The sequence below is a fragment of the Dasypus novemcinctus genome, chromosome 3 (genome assembly GCF_030445035.2).
Source record: "Dasypus novemcinctus isolate mDasNov1 chromosome 3, mDasNov1.1.hap2, whole genome shotgun sequence".
Taxonomy (NCBI): Eukaryota; Metazoa; Chordata; class Mammalia; order Cingulata; family Dasypodidae; genus Dasypus; species Dasypus novemcinctus.
In genome coordinates, this window is record NC_080675.1 from 426,796 (window position 1) to 444,585 (window position 17,790).

The window sequence follows — 17,790 nt, forward strand, 5'->3', positions numbered from 1 at the left end:
CTGTGTGTTCTTCTGTGACTGCTTCTATCCTGATCAGCGGTACCAGGAATCTGTTTCTTTTTGTTGCATCATCTTGCTGTGTCAGCTCTCTGTGTTTGCGGTACCACTCTTGGGCAGGCTGCACTTTCTTTTGCTCTGAGCAGCTCTCCTTACAGGGCGCACTCCTTGCGTGTGGGGCTTCCCTACGCAGGGACATCCCTGCGTGCCACGGCACTCCTTGCACACATCAGCACTGTGCATGGGCCAGCTCCACATGGGTCAAGGAGGCCCGGGGTTTGAACCACGAACCTCCCATGTGGTAGGCAGATGCCCTATCCATTGGGCCAAGTCCACTGCCCCTTAATGATTTTTAAGTGTTCTTTAAAATATACTAGTTATAAGTCCTTTTTCAGATATGTGACTTGCAAATGTTTTCTTCTGTGGCTTGTCTAAATGGTGTCCTTTGAAGAATAAGGGTTTTTACGTTTGATGAAGCCCAATATCTCACTTTTTTCTTTTATAGTACTTCCCCTCCCCTCTTCTTTATTATTTTTTAAATGTTACATTAAAAAAATATGAAGTCCCCATAAAGCCCCCACCCCCCTCACCCTACTCCTCCCACATCGACAACCCTTCATTATCATGGGACGTTCATTGCATTTGGTGAATATGGTATGTGTTTTTTGGCTCCTAGCAAAACTGTGCCTAAACCAAGATCACAAAGATTTCCTTGTTTTTTTTCTAGAAATTCACAGAATTTAAATCTATATTTCCTTAGGGTTTAATATTTAAGTTTTAAAATTTTAAGTAATTTTTAAGCTTTCGGTTTTAAATTTAGGTCAATGATTCATTTTTTTTTTTTCTCACGCCCACCCCCCCCTCGGTTGTCTGCTCTGTGTCCATTTGCTGTGTATTCTTCTGTGTCTGCTTGCATTCTTGTCAGGCTGCAATATGTGTGTCAGGAATCTGTGTCTCTTATTGTTGCGTCATCTTGCTGCATCGGCTCTCTGTGCGTATGATGCCATTCCTGGGCAGGTCTCCTTGTGGGGCACACTCCTTGCACGTGGAGCTCCCCTATGCAGGGGCACCCATGTGGCAGGGCACTCCTTGCGTGCATCAGCACTGCTCGTGGACCAGCTCCACACGGGTCAAGGAGGTCCTGGGTTTGAACCATGGACTTCCCATGTGGTAGGTGGACGCCCTATCCATTAGGCCAAGTCCGCTTCCTGGTCAATGACTCATTTTGAGTTGAGTTTTGTCTGTGGTGTGTAGCATATGTTGAGGTGTGTGGGGTTTTTTTGTTATTTGTTAAAAAGATATTTTCTCCAATGAACTTGGTACCGTTGTTGAAAACCAACGAGCCATATGCAGGTGTCACCTGTGCTTCTGAATGTAAATCACAAATGGCAGCCTCTCACCCAAAGCTCAGGTTCTGAGGGGCAGGCCTCACCCGAATCCACCCTCGGGGATCTGCAGGGGCGTCCCGCCCGAGGCCCTGCTGTAGCACCCCTCAGCCTCGCCGCCACACGGCTCCGGCGTGCTGGGGCGCAGACCGCCGGGTGGGCCTGGGCAGGGGCTGCTTCTCCACTCCAAGGCTGCTGGGGGCTCAGGACGGGGGCGGAGGGGTGCCTGGCAGGGAGCCCGGGGGCCGAGGTGCCCAGGAAGGGAAGAGACCAGGCTGCTAGGTGTGGCAGACAAGCTTAGCGGTGCAGGGCTTCCGTGAGTCTGGGGTCTGCTCTCCTGACATGTCCAGGGCAGCTGGGGCCGGCCAGTGTCCACTCCACAGCCTGTTGCCGCCCTCTCCCTTCAGTGGGGCTGGGAGGCCCCACCCCAAGAGGCAGGGGAGCAGCCGTCCTGGGCTCCCAGCCAGCTGGCGATGCCTCTTCCCTCAGCCCTGGCACTCCCGAGGGCTCAGCCTTGGCGTGGCCGATGTGGCGCTGCTGCCGTGCGCCCGGCTCTCCACGCCATCGTGGCTGCGTGAGCTGACGTCGTTTTGGGTCTTAAATGCTTAAGCCACTTCTCCACTCTTAGCTCAGAACTCAGACTAATTTTTCTTTGACCTCATTTTTAAGAACAGCATTTCTTTCTGATTTTCAGTTATCCAAACTCCCTGTAGAGAATTCGGAGACTGGGGAAACATCAGAAGAAGGAATTTAAGGGCTGCGATTACAGCACCCGAGACCCACGCACTCTCCCAAGGGGCCTTGGCTCCGTTGTCAAGGAGGCCCAGGGAGGGGCCCCACAGTGACGCGCACAGCCGGCCCGGGCGGGCAGCCAGAACCCGACCCCAGGGCCCTCGCGCCCGGCCGTCCCCGGGAGGCCCGGCCCACCACGCACCTCCTCGGACACCTTGAACCTGCGCAGCAGCGCCACGACCTTCTGCTTGAAGTTCTGTTGCTGCAAGTCAAGCAGGACACAGGGTCAGGCGGCGCGGCCTCCGGGGGAAACAGCGCGGCGAGCCCGTGCAGGGCGCGGCTCCCAGAAGGGAGCTACGAGGGTGCTTGCAGAAGCCCTCCTCGTCCCAATACGGTCAGGCTGAGACACGCCTGGCCTTGACGTGGGCGCGCGGGCTGAGCCCCTGCGCGCAGGCACCCGCCTCACTTCCCCGACGGGCCTTGGCCCGAGCGGAGCCGCTGCACAGCAGCGAGAGGGAGGGGGCCGCAGCGCTGGGAGAGAACGAGCTGCCCCTGCCGCAGCACCCCGACAGCAGACCCTCACAGAGGCCTGCCTGCGCCCAGCCCCCTCCCAGCGGAGGGAGCAGCTGTTCCGGGGCTTGGCCGGGCTCCCGGGCCCTCCCCGGCATGAGGCCTTGCTGGCCGGTCGCCGTGCTGGGGGGTCTCCAGGACTGGCATCAAGGCCCCTGCCTGAGGCCCCTGGAGGATTAAGACCCCTGCCCCTAGAGCCCCAGGAGGAGCAGCTGCCCCAGGCCCTCCCTGCAGCCCCAGGATGCCAGGCTGGTGGGCCGGGCTCAACGCCCACAACCGCCCTTGCGCTGCCCCGGAGGGGGCCCCCGCAGGCTCTGCTCACAGAACGCCTGGGCCGGCGGGCAGTGGCCCAGCCTCCTCGGTCCCTCCACCCGCCCGCACCCCAGCCTTGTTGCCGTGGGGGGCCACCCTGCAAGGGCCACAGCGCCCCGACCTCCTGGCCTGAGGGGCTGCCACGGCGTCTGCGGTAAAAGCTCTGGCCCTGCGCTCAGCAAGGCGGCACGAGCCGAGGCGCCTGGCAGCGGTCCGTGGCCCTCCCCGGATCAGGGGCCCACACGGCGGCCCCCGCATGCCCGCCCAGTGCCTCCCAGCCCCTTGGTGTTAGTAAAACCAGTTTCCACCGACCCTGGCCATGGACGTCGTTCTTACTAGTGATCGCCGCTGCTTCTTGGGCTTCCCCACATCAAAGTCGTCCTCGTCCAAATCCTGCAGAGACACGGGGGCGCTGAGGCCCCTCCCCCCCAGTCCCCACCTGGCCCCCCAGCAGCTGGGGGAGGGGCCTCTGCCAGGTGGGGCCGTGGGCTCAGGGCGCCAGGTGGGCCCAGCCCCAGCACGTGGGGCCTCACGTGGGGGGACCCTGGTGCGCAGCCGCCCGCCCCCGGGGGCCCAGGGCTCTCCTCTTGGGGTGCAGCAATGCTCAGGCCGCTCTTCGGAGAGGGGCCGACGCTGGAGGTCGCCGTGGACCGGGTTACCTGGCCCTGCACGGCATCGTCGCTGGCCTCCTGCTCGGAGGAGAAGCTCTCGTACTCCTCCTCAGAGTAGTTGTCTGTGGGGCCGGGGAAAAGGGGAGACGCGCTGAGGCCCCACCCCGCGCGGGGCGCTGAGGGCGCTGGGTGGCAGGAGATGGAGAGAAGGGGAGGGGGCCAGCGGGGAGGAGGCGCTGTAACCCCTGGCCAGTGACGGCCGCTCTCGAGCCCTCTGACTGTCCAGTGCCCACTGCCAGCCTTCCCCTCCCCTCACACGCCCTGCACGACGTCCCCTGCTCGGGTGGGAGGGGCCCGCACTGGTGACCAAGCCAGGGGACGGCTGCAGCATCTGCCAGGCCACCTCCTTCGCGAGAATGCCTGGGTGCTCAGAGCCACCCGGAGCTGTACTTCCCAGGCCCGAGGCTCCCAGGGCACCTCGCCACACAGCTGTGGGCGCCGGCGCACGCTCACCTGCGGACTTGGCCTTGGGGCCGGCCTGCATGGCGCTGTCCTCGTGGTCGATGGGCTGGCTGGACAGAGAGAAGATCCAGAGCTCCGCCACCTTGGCCGCAGCCTCCTTGGTGCTGCTGCACAGGCTGAGCACCTGGCCGTCCTCGGAGGGGTGCTGCAGCACCTGGGGGGGGGCGGGCGTCAGCAACCCCGCGGCGCCTGGGGGCCACGCCCGCCTGCCCGCTGAGCTGTGGTTTTGGGTGGAGTTCCCTCTCCTGGTGGGTAAAGGACACTGTGAGAGGAGGGGGCTCTGGGGGCAGGAGGGCTCGGCGCTGCGCAGGATGGGCTCAGACTGGGGCCTGGGCAGGGGGCCCTAGGCAGGACAGTGACCTGGACAGCAGCAGAAGGAGGATCTGCGATCCCCGCAGAGCAAATCCAGGCAGGACCTGGGCCCGCACTGACCGCCCGTGCGTGGAGGCAGCCCTGGTGGTTCAGCCCCAGCAAACCGCTGAGCTCAGGCTGGGCCAGCCCAGGGGCTCTGCGACGCCAGGCCCACGGAGTCAGTGCCCACGCCCACGTGCGCGCAAGCGTCTGTGCTCACCGCAGCGGGTCTACGGCCACCGGGTGGACTCGGGCCCTGGACAGACAGCCCCTGCCACCTCTGCGGTGGGAGATGCCCAAAGCTGAGAGCAGTGCAGCCACCCCAAGTGCTGCACCCAGGAAGGAGGCAGATGGACACACCCAGAGAGGACATAGGCAGATGGACGCACCCAGGAGGGTGCACCCAGACAACGCACCCAGGACAGATGTGTTCAGAAGGGCTGCAACTGGGCAGATGCGCCCAGCACGGGGGACCCTGATGGCCACATCGGGTGGTCACATCCTGGCCCCCTGCTCAGCTCTCCCTTGCACTCGAGCGGCTCGTCTTCACGTGTGGTGCTAACGGCTGAGGAGTGGTCACGGCTGCGCTGGGTGTTGTCGCAGCCTGTGGGCATCTGGTGAGCAGGTCCTGATGCTGACCTCAGCTGGAGGGTGCTCACTCTTCCCGTTCAGAGGTTCAGAGACGGGCGAGGCCTTGCAGGGCGTCCCATTAAGATGAAGTTCAGCAGCTCGCACAGCCGCTTGGGCCGAGGGAGGGGCTGTTCTGGAAGGATCCAGGGGCCGGGCCTGAGGGCCGCAGCCTCCAGGGCAGGGTCAGGACTCGACTTGGACAGTGGGTGGTAGGCAGGGGTGGGAGGGACGGCCCTCGCCCACCAGGGGCCAGCCAACCACCCACACAAGCGCCCGGGCGGGGGCCGCTGTCCCCGAGCAAAGCCCGGCTTCCACCTGATGCTGGGAAGAAGGGGGAGCCGGGACTCCCACAGAGGCTGCGCCCCGGAGCCGCGGCAGGCCAGGGTGGGCGGCGGGCCCACGCGCAGGGCCAGGGGATGTGGGTGCAGACGCCCAGCACATCCGTGCTGGGCCAGGGGTCAGGGCAGATCGGCCCCTCACACTGGCCTCACATTCGGCTCTGTCCCACCATGTGTTGTTCAGTCTTTATCTTTAAACTAACTTTTATTTCTCTGGACCCAGAAACTTCCGGCATGCTCCAGCAGAAGCTCCAGTGGAGTGTCTGACTCTTCCAGCTGTGGAAGGGGCCCTCGTCTGGGGTCTGCCGGCCGGGGGTGCCGGAACAAAGAGTCACAGACCGGTGGCCCAGCAGGGCGGTCCGGCCTCGCCCCAGAGGCCAGAAGTCCAGCTCGAGCTGTGGGAGGACACCGCCTCAAAGCCAAGGCTCGGGGAGGGCCTCTAACTATTATTAATGACGTTGTCGTTTAGGGAAGAATCTTGCAGGAATCACAGTTCCCGCAGACCACCCCCTGCAGAGTTTCCCGCTATTAACAGGCTGCCTTAGGACAGTGCCTCGGTTACAAGTGGTGAATCAATATTGTTATATTCGTATTGTTAACGATAATCCATGTTTATGTTAGGGTTCACTCTGTTACACAACCCTGTGGGTTAAGTTTTTTTTAAATTCTGATAGCATACATACAGCCTAAAATTTCCCATTTTAACTACTTTTAAATATCACCACAATCCATTACCAAAAACTCTTCCATCACTCAAACAGAAACTTTACCGATTAAGTTACAAATCCCCATTCCCCATCCCCACCCATGGTAACCCATATTATAAACTCTGGCCTTAAGTTTGCTTATTCTAATGATTTGAAATCAGTGAGATAATGCAACTTTTGGGCTTTTGGTTCTGGCTTATCCCACGCAGCGTGACGTGCTCAAGGTTCCTCCATGCTGTCCCAAGCGTCAGGACGCCGTTCCTTTTTAGGGCTCAGAAACATTCCGCCGCACACGTCGGCCACACTCTTCTAACCGCTCATCGTGACGGCCACGTGGGCTGCCTCCGTCTTCCGGCAATTGTGAAAACTGCCACGAGGACGCAGTGTGCGATGTCCGCTCGAGCCCGTGTCTCCGCTCTTCTGGGTGTACCCCCAGGAGCGTGACTGCAGGTCAGAGGAATGGTTTCACAGCTTCTGATGGACGGCCCAGCTGCTTTCGCCAGTAGCCGCACACTCCACATCCCCGCACTGCGCCTGCGGGTCCCCGGCTCGTGGCATGACCCCACGTCCGCTGCCATCACGTCTGTCTGTCTGCCCGTGTCCAAATTCCAACCTTAGAGAAGACAGGCCCTGGGGCTGGCCAGCTGACCACCCAGATACCAAGACCCGTGCGCGCGTCCCTCAGCCCTTCCTCACTTGGGCTGACCCGGCACCTGCCAACAGGTTGCTCCCCCATTTTTCCTTTCTTAACTTTTGATTACACAGTAAAGAACACATTACCTGAATCATACTTTAAAAATTCACAGGTTGACAGACCAAGCATTACAGCTGACTAAGGGGAAAAGGATCACCAAGAAACCAAGCTCAGACCCCGACGTATAAGCTCAAGACCGTGTGGGTGTGTGACCCCCTTTTAAGGAACATTTCAACAACACAAGAGACAGTGGTGTGTTATGTGAGGCAACGCCTACAGGATTGTGTAGACAGAATATTCAATGGTCTTGCAAAAACAAACAATACACACAGGAAAATAAGACTCACAAGAAAGCACACAAACGGACGCAAGGGCTGGCAGCCGGTTGAGTGCCGCGCCTCGGTGCACGCAGCCCCAGCTGCCTCGGTGCACGCAGCTAGGAAATGCTCACGGGCGTCTCTGGACTCGACCAGCCCGCAGGGACGACCGCGGCGGCACAGCCTGGCAGGGGCCCTGTCACCCCTCCCCCTTCCGTGAGGACGCTGCCCTCCACACCGAGCGCCTGGGCAAAGCCGCAGAGTCCAGGCCACACCCAGGCTACACCCAAGGCCCCACCAGGGAGGGACGTGGGCCTGTGGGGACACTCCTGGCCTGCTGCCCCCAGGAGGCCGACGCTGCCCCCCCCCGCCGCCCCCAGGAGGAGGCTGAGGCTGTCCCCCCGCCAGCCACCCCCAGGAGGCCGACGCTGCCCCCCCCGCCGCCACCCCCAGGAGGCCGACGCTGCCCCCCCACCGGAGCCCCTCCTAACAGGAGCGGCTGCGGAGCCATCCGGGCAAGGGTGCCCTGCCCTCTCGCTGCCGGCCCCTCCAGGAGCGTGTGGTCAGGCGGCCGGACAGCCTCTGTAAGCTGCCCGTGAGCATGCCCGGCCGGCCGGCGTGGGGAGGGCCCATCCGGAGGCTGCGCACAGGTGGGTCCACCCAATGCCAGGTGCCAGGGCGCCCTGCCAGGCCATCCCAAGGGGCTCTGGGCACAGGAGGGTGGGCCTCCGGACAGGGGCGCTTTTAGTGCCAAGAGGCGCTGGTCAGCACGGCTCAGCAGCACCACCTGGCACTGACCCACCGCTGGCCCCGGCCGCACCCAGCCCCGAGGGCTCGCCCCTGCTGCGCAGGCTCCCCGTGAAGGTCACCCGCCGGCCCCTCCCCGCGCCCAGCGAGTGCGCTCCCTCCACGGCTTCCCCAGCCCCAGCATGGCGCCCCCCGGTCCAGGGATGCCAGCCCCTGCCGCAGCCCCCTGCACCCTCCCCTCCCAGCCCACCTGCGGAGGGCAAGGCAACAGGGCCGGCCCGTCCACTGTGTTCCCGATACCGGTGGCCCCAGACACCCAAAGCCAGGGCACCGGCGCGGGAGGCGAGGGCGGGGGCCAGGCCGGGGGGGGGGGGGGCGCCCTCGGGGGTGGGGCGCAGCCTGGTGGGCCGGGGCGAGGGGCGGCAAGCGGAGCCAGCACCTCCATGACGCAGGGGCACCTGGAAGAACGGCTCCGCCAGCAGCCCCTGGGCAGCGGCCGCCCACCCGCACCAGGCCCCCGCGCAGCCTGCCCTCCTGCTGCACCCTGGTGGCTACACAGGGGGCCTGGCTGCCCGAGCGTGAGCACCCGGCCCTGCGTTAGAGGCAGCTGGACGTGGCGGGGGCACAGGCAAGGAGCGTCTTCCTGGAAGGGGCTCCCCAACAGGCCCCCCAAGCTCAAAGCCTCCCCGAGGCAGGGCGGCTGGGCTGTGAGCACCTGGGGTGGGGCGCACTGAGGGCACAGGCGCAGCGGAGCACCCCAGGGGCCGGCCCGCGAGCTGGCGAGGGCCCGAGGAGCTCACCTCCGCCATGTTGATGGAGCCTGCCGCCAGCGTCTTGTAGCCCAGAATGGTGCGGTTTTTGTATCGCTTCCTCCGCTGTAGCATGATCTGAAGCTTGTTGCCTTCCCTTTTCAAGAAGTGGGGGTACTGCGGGAATGACGTGGCGTCAGCACCCGTAGAGCAGTGGAAGGGGCCCCGGCTGTCATGCCGGGGGCCGTGGCGGTGCCGGCTCACACAGGCGCAGACCGGCCCCGCGCCACCTGGAGCTGGGGTCTGCGGAGGAGCGGGCTGCGCCTTGCTGGGCCGACGGTGGCACGGCCTCTGCCCGAGGGCCACGCTGGAGGACGCGCCATCTGTGGAGGCCCCTGCGCACCAGCGGGGCCCAGTGCGGCCCTACACCTCATGCGTTCAGGGCGCCGGGGGGCCCTGGTCAGCAGCCCCCGTGTGGAAGGTGCTTGGGCATCACACGGAGCTGCCGCCCAGAGGCGCGTCCCCACCCGTAGAGGGCTGACGCCTGCGCGCTGGCAGAGCGCATGTGCGTGAAGCACCCGTCACCCGTACAAGCGACAGGACTGGGGTGGCGGCGACACCCGCCAGATGCGCCAGGCCCGAGGAGGGCGACCTGCACGTTTGAAATGTCACTTGGTTAAGTCTGAGCCCCAGGAGAGAAAGGGAAGCCAGCGGCAGAAAGCGGCGCTGCTCTGGCGCGGTCAGGACCCACAGGCGGCCCTGGCGCCGGCCCCGCAGCCCCGGCGGGCTCTGGGGAGGCACGAGGCGTGAGCTGGCAGTTCTCAGCTGCTCCTGCTCACTTAGCGAGGACAGAAGATTTTTCACGGGTCTGAAGTGAGTTGGTACTAAGTGTGTTAACGTCTTTAAAGCAGCTCCATCAAGCAAGAAGGAAATACGTGTGCTCCACCGAAGTGGCACCAGTCCCCTGAGTGGGTAAAAAGGCGCGCAGGCCGGGGAGCTGCGTCTGGCCAGCGCGGGCCGCCAGGCTTCCCCAGCGCCAGGGCGAGGCCCCCCGAGGCCCCCCGAGGCCCCCCGAGGCCCCGGCCCGCTGCAAACAGTCCTCGCCTCATTCCATCGCAGAGCAAGGCCTCCCTTGAAAATGTGACTTTCCTGGGAACTGAATGCGAGCCGCGGGTGGGCTCCAGGCGGCAGGCCTACCTGCAGGGAGAAGGTCAGCGCCAGGTCGGTCTCCACGCGTCCACTGGGGGGCAGCACGATCTCGTGCGAACGCAGAATCCGCTTGGAGCCCTGCGAGGATGGGGTGGCTGTTAGGGGCGGAGCGGAGCCCCCAGCCCCTCGTTAGGTGGAGCGAGCCCCCCCAGCTCCTCATGAGGGGCAGAGCGAGCCCCCCCAGCTCATGCCGGGGCGCCCAGACCGCTTGCTCAGGCGTGGACACCCCAAGAGAAGACAGCCCCAGAGAAGCAGGTGAGGAGCCAAGGGTCTGCGAGGGGTGCAAGTGACCCGAGGACTCAGGCGAAGAGGGGCCGTCGAGGCAGCACGGGAGGCCAGGGGTCTGAGGGGGCCGAGGGGGCGGGGGAGTCCGGCATGGGTGAGGGGTCAGCAGGAAGGGGATCTGTCCTGAGGTCGCCTCTGCGCCTTCTGTCCTGTCCTGAAGACCCGGCGAGACCTGGACCCCTCCCCAGGCGAGAGGCCCAGAGCCAAGGGCCCGCACGCAGTGGGGACTGGCCTGGGAGGGATCGCGGCGCAGCACGCGCCTTGCCCGCGGTGGCCTCAGCCGCACTGCCGTGGGGTGGACACGACCTCACAGGGAACGAGGGGTCTGGAGTCCTCTATTTAAGCTCACAGCTCTCAGCTGGGGCGACGGACCCTTGGGGCACCTCACGGGACTGAGGGTCCTAGTGTCCTGGGAGCAGGGGTCTGGCTGGACCCCCAGAGTGTGGGTGGGCTCGTCGGTCCTGGCATCAGCCACGGCAGGGCCCACGCCCCACGGAGCGCTCACGCGAGGGGAGATGACAAAACCAGGGACCAGCCTGCAGAGAACCGACGGCCCCGGAGGCCCAGGCCCGCCGCCTCCCTGACCGCTGGGCCTGACTCCCGCCGCCTCCTTGACCGCTGGGCCCAGCTCACACCTCCCCGACCACTGGGCCCGGCTCCCGCCGCCTCTCACCACCTCCCTGACCGCTGGGCCTGACTCCCGCCGCCTCCTTGACTGCTGGGCCCAGCTCGCACCTCCCCGACCACTGGGTCCGGCTCCCGCCGCCTCTCACCGCCTCCCTGACCGCTGGGCCGGGCTCCCACTGCCTCCCTGACCGCTGGGCCCAGCTCGCACCTCCCCGACCACTGGGTCCGGCTCCCGCCGCCTCTCACCGCCTCCCTGACCACTGGGCCCGGCTCCCACTGCCTCCCTGACCGCTGGTCCCGGCTCGCACTGCCTCCCTGACCGCTGGTCCCGGCTCGCACCTCCCAGACTGCTGGGCCCGGCTCCTGCCGCCTCCCACCGCCTCCCTGACCACTGGGCCCGGCTCCCACCGCCTCCCTGACTGCTGGGCCCGGCTCCCGCCTTCCTGACCACTGGGCTCTCCCCCACCAGACTCCCGCGCCTGTGGGGTACTGCGTGCAGGGGCCCCAGGGTGGGCGCCCAGCCAAGGACGAGGCTGCTACGAGCCAGCAGGCAGCCTGGGGGGACGGCTTGGGGCAACGTGGGCCCTGGAGCGGAGAAGGGCATCCCAGCAAGAGGCGAGCCGCGTCCACAAGGCCAGGGGGCACCGGTGCGTCCTCCGCAGCTCCTCAGGCTCGGCTGGGACGAGCCCCTGCCTCCCCCTCCCCGCCAGGCCCCCTTTCCCTGGGGGGCAGTTTTGAGAAGGAGTGAAAAGCAGAACGCAAGAGCGAGCTTCCAGAACGGAGAAGGGCAGGGCTGCCAGAGACCCCCGGGTGCGTGACACCCGTTGCGCCCGCCGCGAGCCCACGAGGACCCCTCACCTGCATTTTGACAGCCACCACCACCGAGATGAGCTCCTTCTCCAGCTCCTTCAGGACGACCAGCTTCTTCAGCGTCAGGCTGCACAGCCTGCAACCGGCAGGCTCATCAGCACGCGCCCACGCCCCCAGGCCCGGCCCTGCACAGCCTGCAACGGCAGGCTCATCAGCACGCGCCCGCGCCCCCAGGCCCGGTCCTGCACAGCCTGCAACGGCAGGCTCATCAGCACGCGCCCGCGCCCCCAGGCCCGGCCCTGCACAGCCTGCAACGGCAGGCTCATCAGCACGCGCCTGCGCCCCCAGGCCCGGCCTGCGGGGCCTCCGCGGTGTCGCCCGCCCCCCGCATGCAGCTGCGCCCTCAGCACCTGTGCCTCGGGCCGGGGAGCCCAGGGCTCCGAGGCAGGCAGCAGCTGGCGGTATGGGCAGCGCGGAAAGCTGACCAACACGTCTGAGGTGGGGGAGCAGCGAGGAACTGGGGCTGTTGGTCCCCAAAACCTGGATGTGAACCCCAAGCAACTCCGCGCCCGTGAAAGGCCAGCAGGGTGACCCCAAGGGCCTCCAGTGCTCACACTCAAGGCCAGGCAGCCGGAAGAAAGGGGGGCGGGCGAGCTGGGGGGCTCTGGGGCCGGGCGCTGATCATCAAACGCACGGCCACAGGTGACAGGGGCTCTCGGCACCTGACCCTGAAACGCGGGGGACCCCCTCCTGCCCCAGACACAATGGAGCGCACCCCGGTGCCCAGCACGACGGGGGACCCCACCTGCACCCCTGTTCTGGGCACGACGGGGGACCCTGTACACGGAGGGCGCCCGGAGGCTGCTCTGACACTGGCGCTGCCCCGTACCCGTCTCCCAGGCAGCCAGAGACTGGCTGACGCGGGGCAGCTCTGGCTGGGGCGGCGGCGGGTGCCCACGTGCGGGTGCTGGGCCGAGGCCTCACCCCAGAGCGCGCAGGCACCCAGAGAGGAGACAGGTGGGCAGGAGCGCCAGGGCAAGGGCAGCCGGCCGCGGGGCGGGCGGGCCGGGCACAGGGCGGCAGGGGCTCCCCTTACACGCACGCGCTGAGGGACAAGTCAGAGCGCCCCCTCGGAGCGGCCGGCCCCACGGTCCACCCAGGCCAGTGGGGCACGGACAGCCAGGCTGAGAGGCCGCTGCTGCCCTGGCCTGTGTGGGCGCCCCACGCAAGGCGGCAGCCCCCCCGGCACCTGTGGCCACACGCTCAGGCCACCGAGCTCATTCTCATGCTCGTTCTGTGAGAACCAAGGGGGCCCAGCAGCATCCGAAGCTCACAGGGCAGTGGTGGGCCGTGCTGCAGGGGGCTGGCGAGGGGCACTGAGGGCCCAGGGTGCTGGGCGCGGCAGGAGCGTCTCTCCCACGGCTGGCAGGGGACGCCTCGGCAGCACCTTCCACCTTACTCATCAATTAAATTGCAAGGGAAAAAAAGATGGAGGAGATGCACGATAAGGGGCTTATTCACCAGGATACACCACACCTTGGGTCAGAAAGCAGACCTTAACAAGTTTAAAAGAAATGAAGTCATTCCGAGTATGCTCTCTGGTCCACACGAAGTTAGAGACCAGTAAGAGAAAGATATCTGGAAAATCCCTAAGTGTGCAGTATTAAAATTAAAGAACACACCCCAAATAACCTGTGGGTCAAAGAGAAAGTCTCAAAGGAAATTAGGAAATATTTTGAACAGAATAGGGATAAAAAATACAACATATCAAAATTTGTGGTTTACAGCTAAAGCAGTGCTGTAAGGGAGATTTACAGTATTAAATGCTAATATTTTAAAAGAAAGGTTTTGAATAGAAAATCTAAATGTCCACTTTAAGAAACTAGAAAAAGAAGAGCAAATTAAACCCAAAGTAAGAATAAAGAAGGAAATCATAAAGATAAAAGCAGAAACTAGGAAATTATAAAGAGAAAAGCAATAGAGAAAATAAAATCAAAAGCTGGCTCTTCGTAAAGGTCAATAAAATCAGTAAAACTCTAGCCAGACTCACAAAGAAAAAGAGTACAAAGACAGCGAAGGGCTAACACTGCCGACCTCAGAAACACCAGCAAGTGGGGCTGGGGGACAAGACAGACACCTCCACATAAACTTCACAATGAAGATAAACTGAGTCACAAACTACCAAAACTCATCAAGATGAAATAAATAACCTCAGTTCAATAGCTATTAAAGAAATCGAATTCATAGTTAAAAATCTTCTGAAAAAGAAAACTCCAGAAGAATTTAACAAAATTTTCAGAAGAAATAACACCAATTGCACATAATTTTTTCCAGAAAACAGGAAGGGAAGGAGTACTCCCGACTCATTTTAAGAAGTCAGCCCTGGGAAGCAGATGTGGTCACGTGAGCACTTGCTTCCCACACGGGAGGTCCCAGGTTCAGTCCCCAGTGCCTCCTAAAGAAAAAACAAAAAACAAGCAAATGAAAACCCAACTCAGGGAGCCGATGTGGCTCAGTGGCTGACGCCTGCTTCCCCCATACGAGGTCCCAGATTCAATTTCCAGCCCCAGCACCTCAGAAAAGAAAAAAGAAAGAGCAATAACAGACAAAAAACAGTCCACAAAAGAAAAGGAGACAAATATCCCTAATGAACATTAGTGCAAAAGCCTTCAACAAAATACTACCAACTGAATCCAGCAATATACGAAAAGAACAGTGAATAATGTACCACCGCTGCGGGCTGGGTCCTCGGAACGCAAGGTTGGCCCAACACATGAAAACAATCGCATAATCCACCGTATCAGCAGACCAAACGAGAAAGCCACACACGCACTTCAGCCGCGTCAGAAGACCTCTGACAAAGTCAAGCATCCCTGCGTGGTGAAGCCTCCGCAGACTGGACAGAAGGGCACTCTCAGTGCAGGGAGCGGCTGCGGGCGCGGGTGCCTTCTCCAGAGCCGCAGGACGGCGGGCTGTGTCCCGCTCCGGTGCCCGTGTCCCGGACGTCCCACCACCGCAACAGGGCAAGACGTGCGATCATGAGGAAAGCAGCCGTTCTTACTTAGAGACACGGTAATTTACGTAGAAAACCCCAAAGAAAGCATAAAAATGTGGAAACAAGCTCCAGGAGCTAAGTGAATTTATTGGCTCATATGATTCAAGGCCAACATTTAAAAAGCCATCCATGAAAAACTGAAAGTTGAACTTTTAAAATTCCACTTACAATAGCCAAACATGAAACAGCTAAATCTCACAAAAACAACCACAGAAACTCTGTGCTGAAAACTATAAACCGCTGATGAAAGAAATCAAAGAAGACCTAAGTAAATGGAGACACTACTACGCTATGGGTTGAACATCATTTTTTGCCCATTTGTTATAGTTGTAACACAATTCCAGTGAAAACCCCTGGAGGATCTTCCGGACTAGAGAAGAACCACCACCCAGCTGCTCAACTTACTGCAAAGCGATTGTGATCTGACGGTGAGAAAGGGACTCTGCCCGGCGCAAAGAGGAGCAGAGCAAGGAGCTGGGCAGGTGCCGGGGGCCCCTCTGGCCTCCGTGAGAGGAGTCTCACCAACGGTGTGAAAACGGGGGTGGGGGAGAGAAATTTTTTTTAAAAAATTAATCTCTGAGGTATCACTTTTACTTGAATAAATTATTTTTTTGAAGATTCCCACCCCTCCCCCCCATTGTCTGCTCTGTGTCCATTCGCTGTGTGTTCTTCTGTATCCGCTTGTATTCTTGTCAGCAGCACCAGGAATCTGTGTCTCCTTTTGTTGCATCATCTTGCTGCGTCAGCTCTCCGTGTGTGCAGTGTCATTCCTGGGCAGGCTGTACTTTCTTTCGTGCTGGGCGGCTCTCCTTACGAGGCGCACTCCTTGCACATGAGGCTCCCCTATGCGGGGACACCCCTCCGTGGCACAGCACTCCTTGCGCACATCAGCACTGCGCATGAGCCAGCTCCACATGGGTCAGGAGGCCCTGGGTTTGAAACCTGGACTTTCCATGTGGTAGGCAGACGCCCTATCAGTTGAGCCAAATCCACTTCCTTGATTAAGTTATGACCAGGGCTTCGATTGGGCCACCTCAGTAGGGTACCGCGACCCTGCCCCTTGGTGGGTGGGACTCACAGAGAAAAGACCTGGCAAAGGACAGAGCTGGAGTTGTGATCCCAGAGCCCGGGATGCGAACACACAGGAGAAGCAGATACCGAGGAAAGAAAGAAGGTTCCACTAGACAAGACACAGGCCCCGCAAGAGAGACGAGCTGTTCGCTTGAGCATTACAGCTGACCTTGTGGCGAGAGCCCAGAGAGACCCGATCCCAGGGAGGGAGGCAAAGCCTGGGGAGCCTGCTGGCCTGCAGCTGGTGGTGGAAGGAGCTGGACCACGGAGCCCTAAGGGCAAGGGGAAGGCTGGACGTCGCAGCAACCCTGCTCCGACACGTGGCAACGGACCCTGGTGAGGGAAGCAACTTAGGCTTTATGGCCTGGAAACTGTGAGCTCCCACCCCAAATAACAACCTTTATAAAACCAACTGATTTCTGGTATTTTGCATCAGTACCCCTTTGGCTGGTTAATAAAAGGATATGTAATACTGGATAAATATAAAGAACATTCAAAACTCAACAATTTGAAAACAAACCACACAATAAAAAATGGGCAGATCTGAGCCGACTTCACCAAAGCAGCAGAGCAGGGGAAGATGCTCGGTGCCATCCACAGCCAGGGCAAGGCACCCACCACCACGGGCTGGCGCTCTGGACAAGCCTGGCCATCCAGCTGCCCTGTGACCCAGCCAGCTCGCTCCTTAGAAAAGACCCAAGGTGGACGCAAGTGTTGTCCATACGCAGACTTGTCCCTGCAGTTCTCTTCCTAACTGCCCAAGAGCGAGACCTGGGGCCCATCGAGCAAGCAAACAGAAGCAAATAAGCTGCGTGCAGCCAGCAAACTCCGGGCTGAGCTCTTGCTCCACATAGGCTGCGTCAATCTCAGGGCCTTGGCCGAGCGCGGCATCTGGAACGGGCCGAGCTAAGGGCTCAGAGGACAGACCAGCACTTGCCGGAAGCTCGATCAGGAGAGGCAGCCACAGCAGGGCCCAAGGGGGCTTGCTCTGGGCCCTGCACCTGACGGTGGTGGTGGAGACACACGTCTATGGGGCTGTGCACAGAAAAGCAATTCTACTGGACCCAAATCCACGTGCAAATCTCAAGAAGTTAAAAGAAAACACAGACCTAAGAGATGAAGCAACAAATAGCCAACAAGTGACCTCATTTGCATCTTTTTTTTTAAAGATTTATTTATTTGTTTCCCTCCCCTTCCCGCCCCCATCCTGGTTGTCTGCTCTCTGTGTCTATTTGCCGCATCTTCTTCTTTGTTCGCTTCTGTTGTCAGCGGCACAGGAATCTGTGTCTCTTTTTGTTGCGTCATCTTGTGTCAGCTCTCCGTGTGTGCGGTGCCATTCTTAGGCAGGCTGCACTCTCGCGCTGGGTGGCTCTCCTTATAGGGCGCAATCCTTGCGCATAGGGCTCCCCTACGCAGGGGACACCCCTGCGTGGCAAGGCACTCCTTGTGCGCATCAGCACTGCGCATGGGCCAGCTCCACACGGGTCAAGGAGGCCCGGGGTTTGAACCGCGGACCTCCCATGTGGTAGACGGACGCCCTAGCCACTGGGCCAAGTCCGCTCCCCTCATTTGCATCTTGATTCAAATGAACTAACTACAAGAACATACACCTGTAAGGGAAGGGTTAAATTTAGCTTTCACTGAAGGTGAAGCTGGAGCTGGCTCTGCAGTTGGAGGAGGGAGGGAAAGGGGTTCTAGAGGCTTTGGGGCCAAGAATTTGAAAAGTGGTACCAAAGCAAGGGTGGGGCCAAAGCAAGGGCAGCCAATGGTGAAAAGCAGCACCAGGAGCGAAGCGGCACTGAGCTGCCAGAAGCAGGGGATGGGGAGCGGCGACTCAAGAGTGGGAACCAGGTAAGTTAGGCAGACCTCCTGGATGGGCTGCAACCCTGAAGTACCCAGTCAGTGGGGAACAGCGGAGGGGCCTGCGTGTTAGGCTTAGGGTATAAAGGTTGCTCTTTCTTGCTGTTTGGTACCGGCCATCATATCCAGGTCGTGCCCGTTCTTGCAAGATCGTTAATAAAATTTTCTCCTCCACAATTGAGTGAGCTTTTGTTCTCTTACAGGTACAGCT

The 17,790-nt window shown here is 61.1% G+C and overlaps 1 protein-coding gene across 6 annotated transcripts in view; it reads right to left on the bottom strand.

Moving 5' to 3' along the window:
• PACS2 (phosphofurin acidic cluster sorting protein 2) overlaps window positions 1-17,790 on the bottom strand; it is a 68,681-nt gene that overhangs the window by 19,738 nt on the left and 31,153 nt on the right. For 4 of the 6 annotated variants that reach the window (XR_009184249.2, XM_058290756.2, XM_058290746.2 and 1 more), the window contains exons 2-8: window positions 11,642-11,729; window positions 9,860-9,949; window positions 8,714-8,839; window positions 4,121-4,283; window positions 3,656-3,729; window positions 3,309-3,389; window positions 2,317-2,376 (exon numbers count right to left, since the gene is read on the bottom strand). Coding sequence is in view for 5 of the 6 variants with exons in the window: in XM_058290756.2 (XP_058146739.1) it covers window positions 2,317-2,376; window positions 3,309-3,389; window positions 3,656-3,729; window positions 4,121-4,283; window positions 8,714-8,839; window positions 9,860-9,949; window positions 11,642-11,729 (682 nt within the window). In the remaining variant the exon portion in view is untranslated. The remainder of the gene's footprint in view (window positions 1-2,316; window positions 2,377-3,308; window positions 3,390-3,655; window positions 3,730-4,120; window positions 4,284-8,713; window positions 8,840-9,859; window positions 9,950-11,641; window positions 11,730-17,790) is intronic. The other 2 variants (XM_058290764.2, XM_058290751.2) reach the window with 1 other exon arrangement.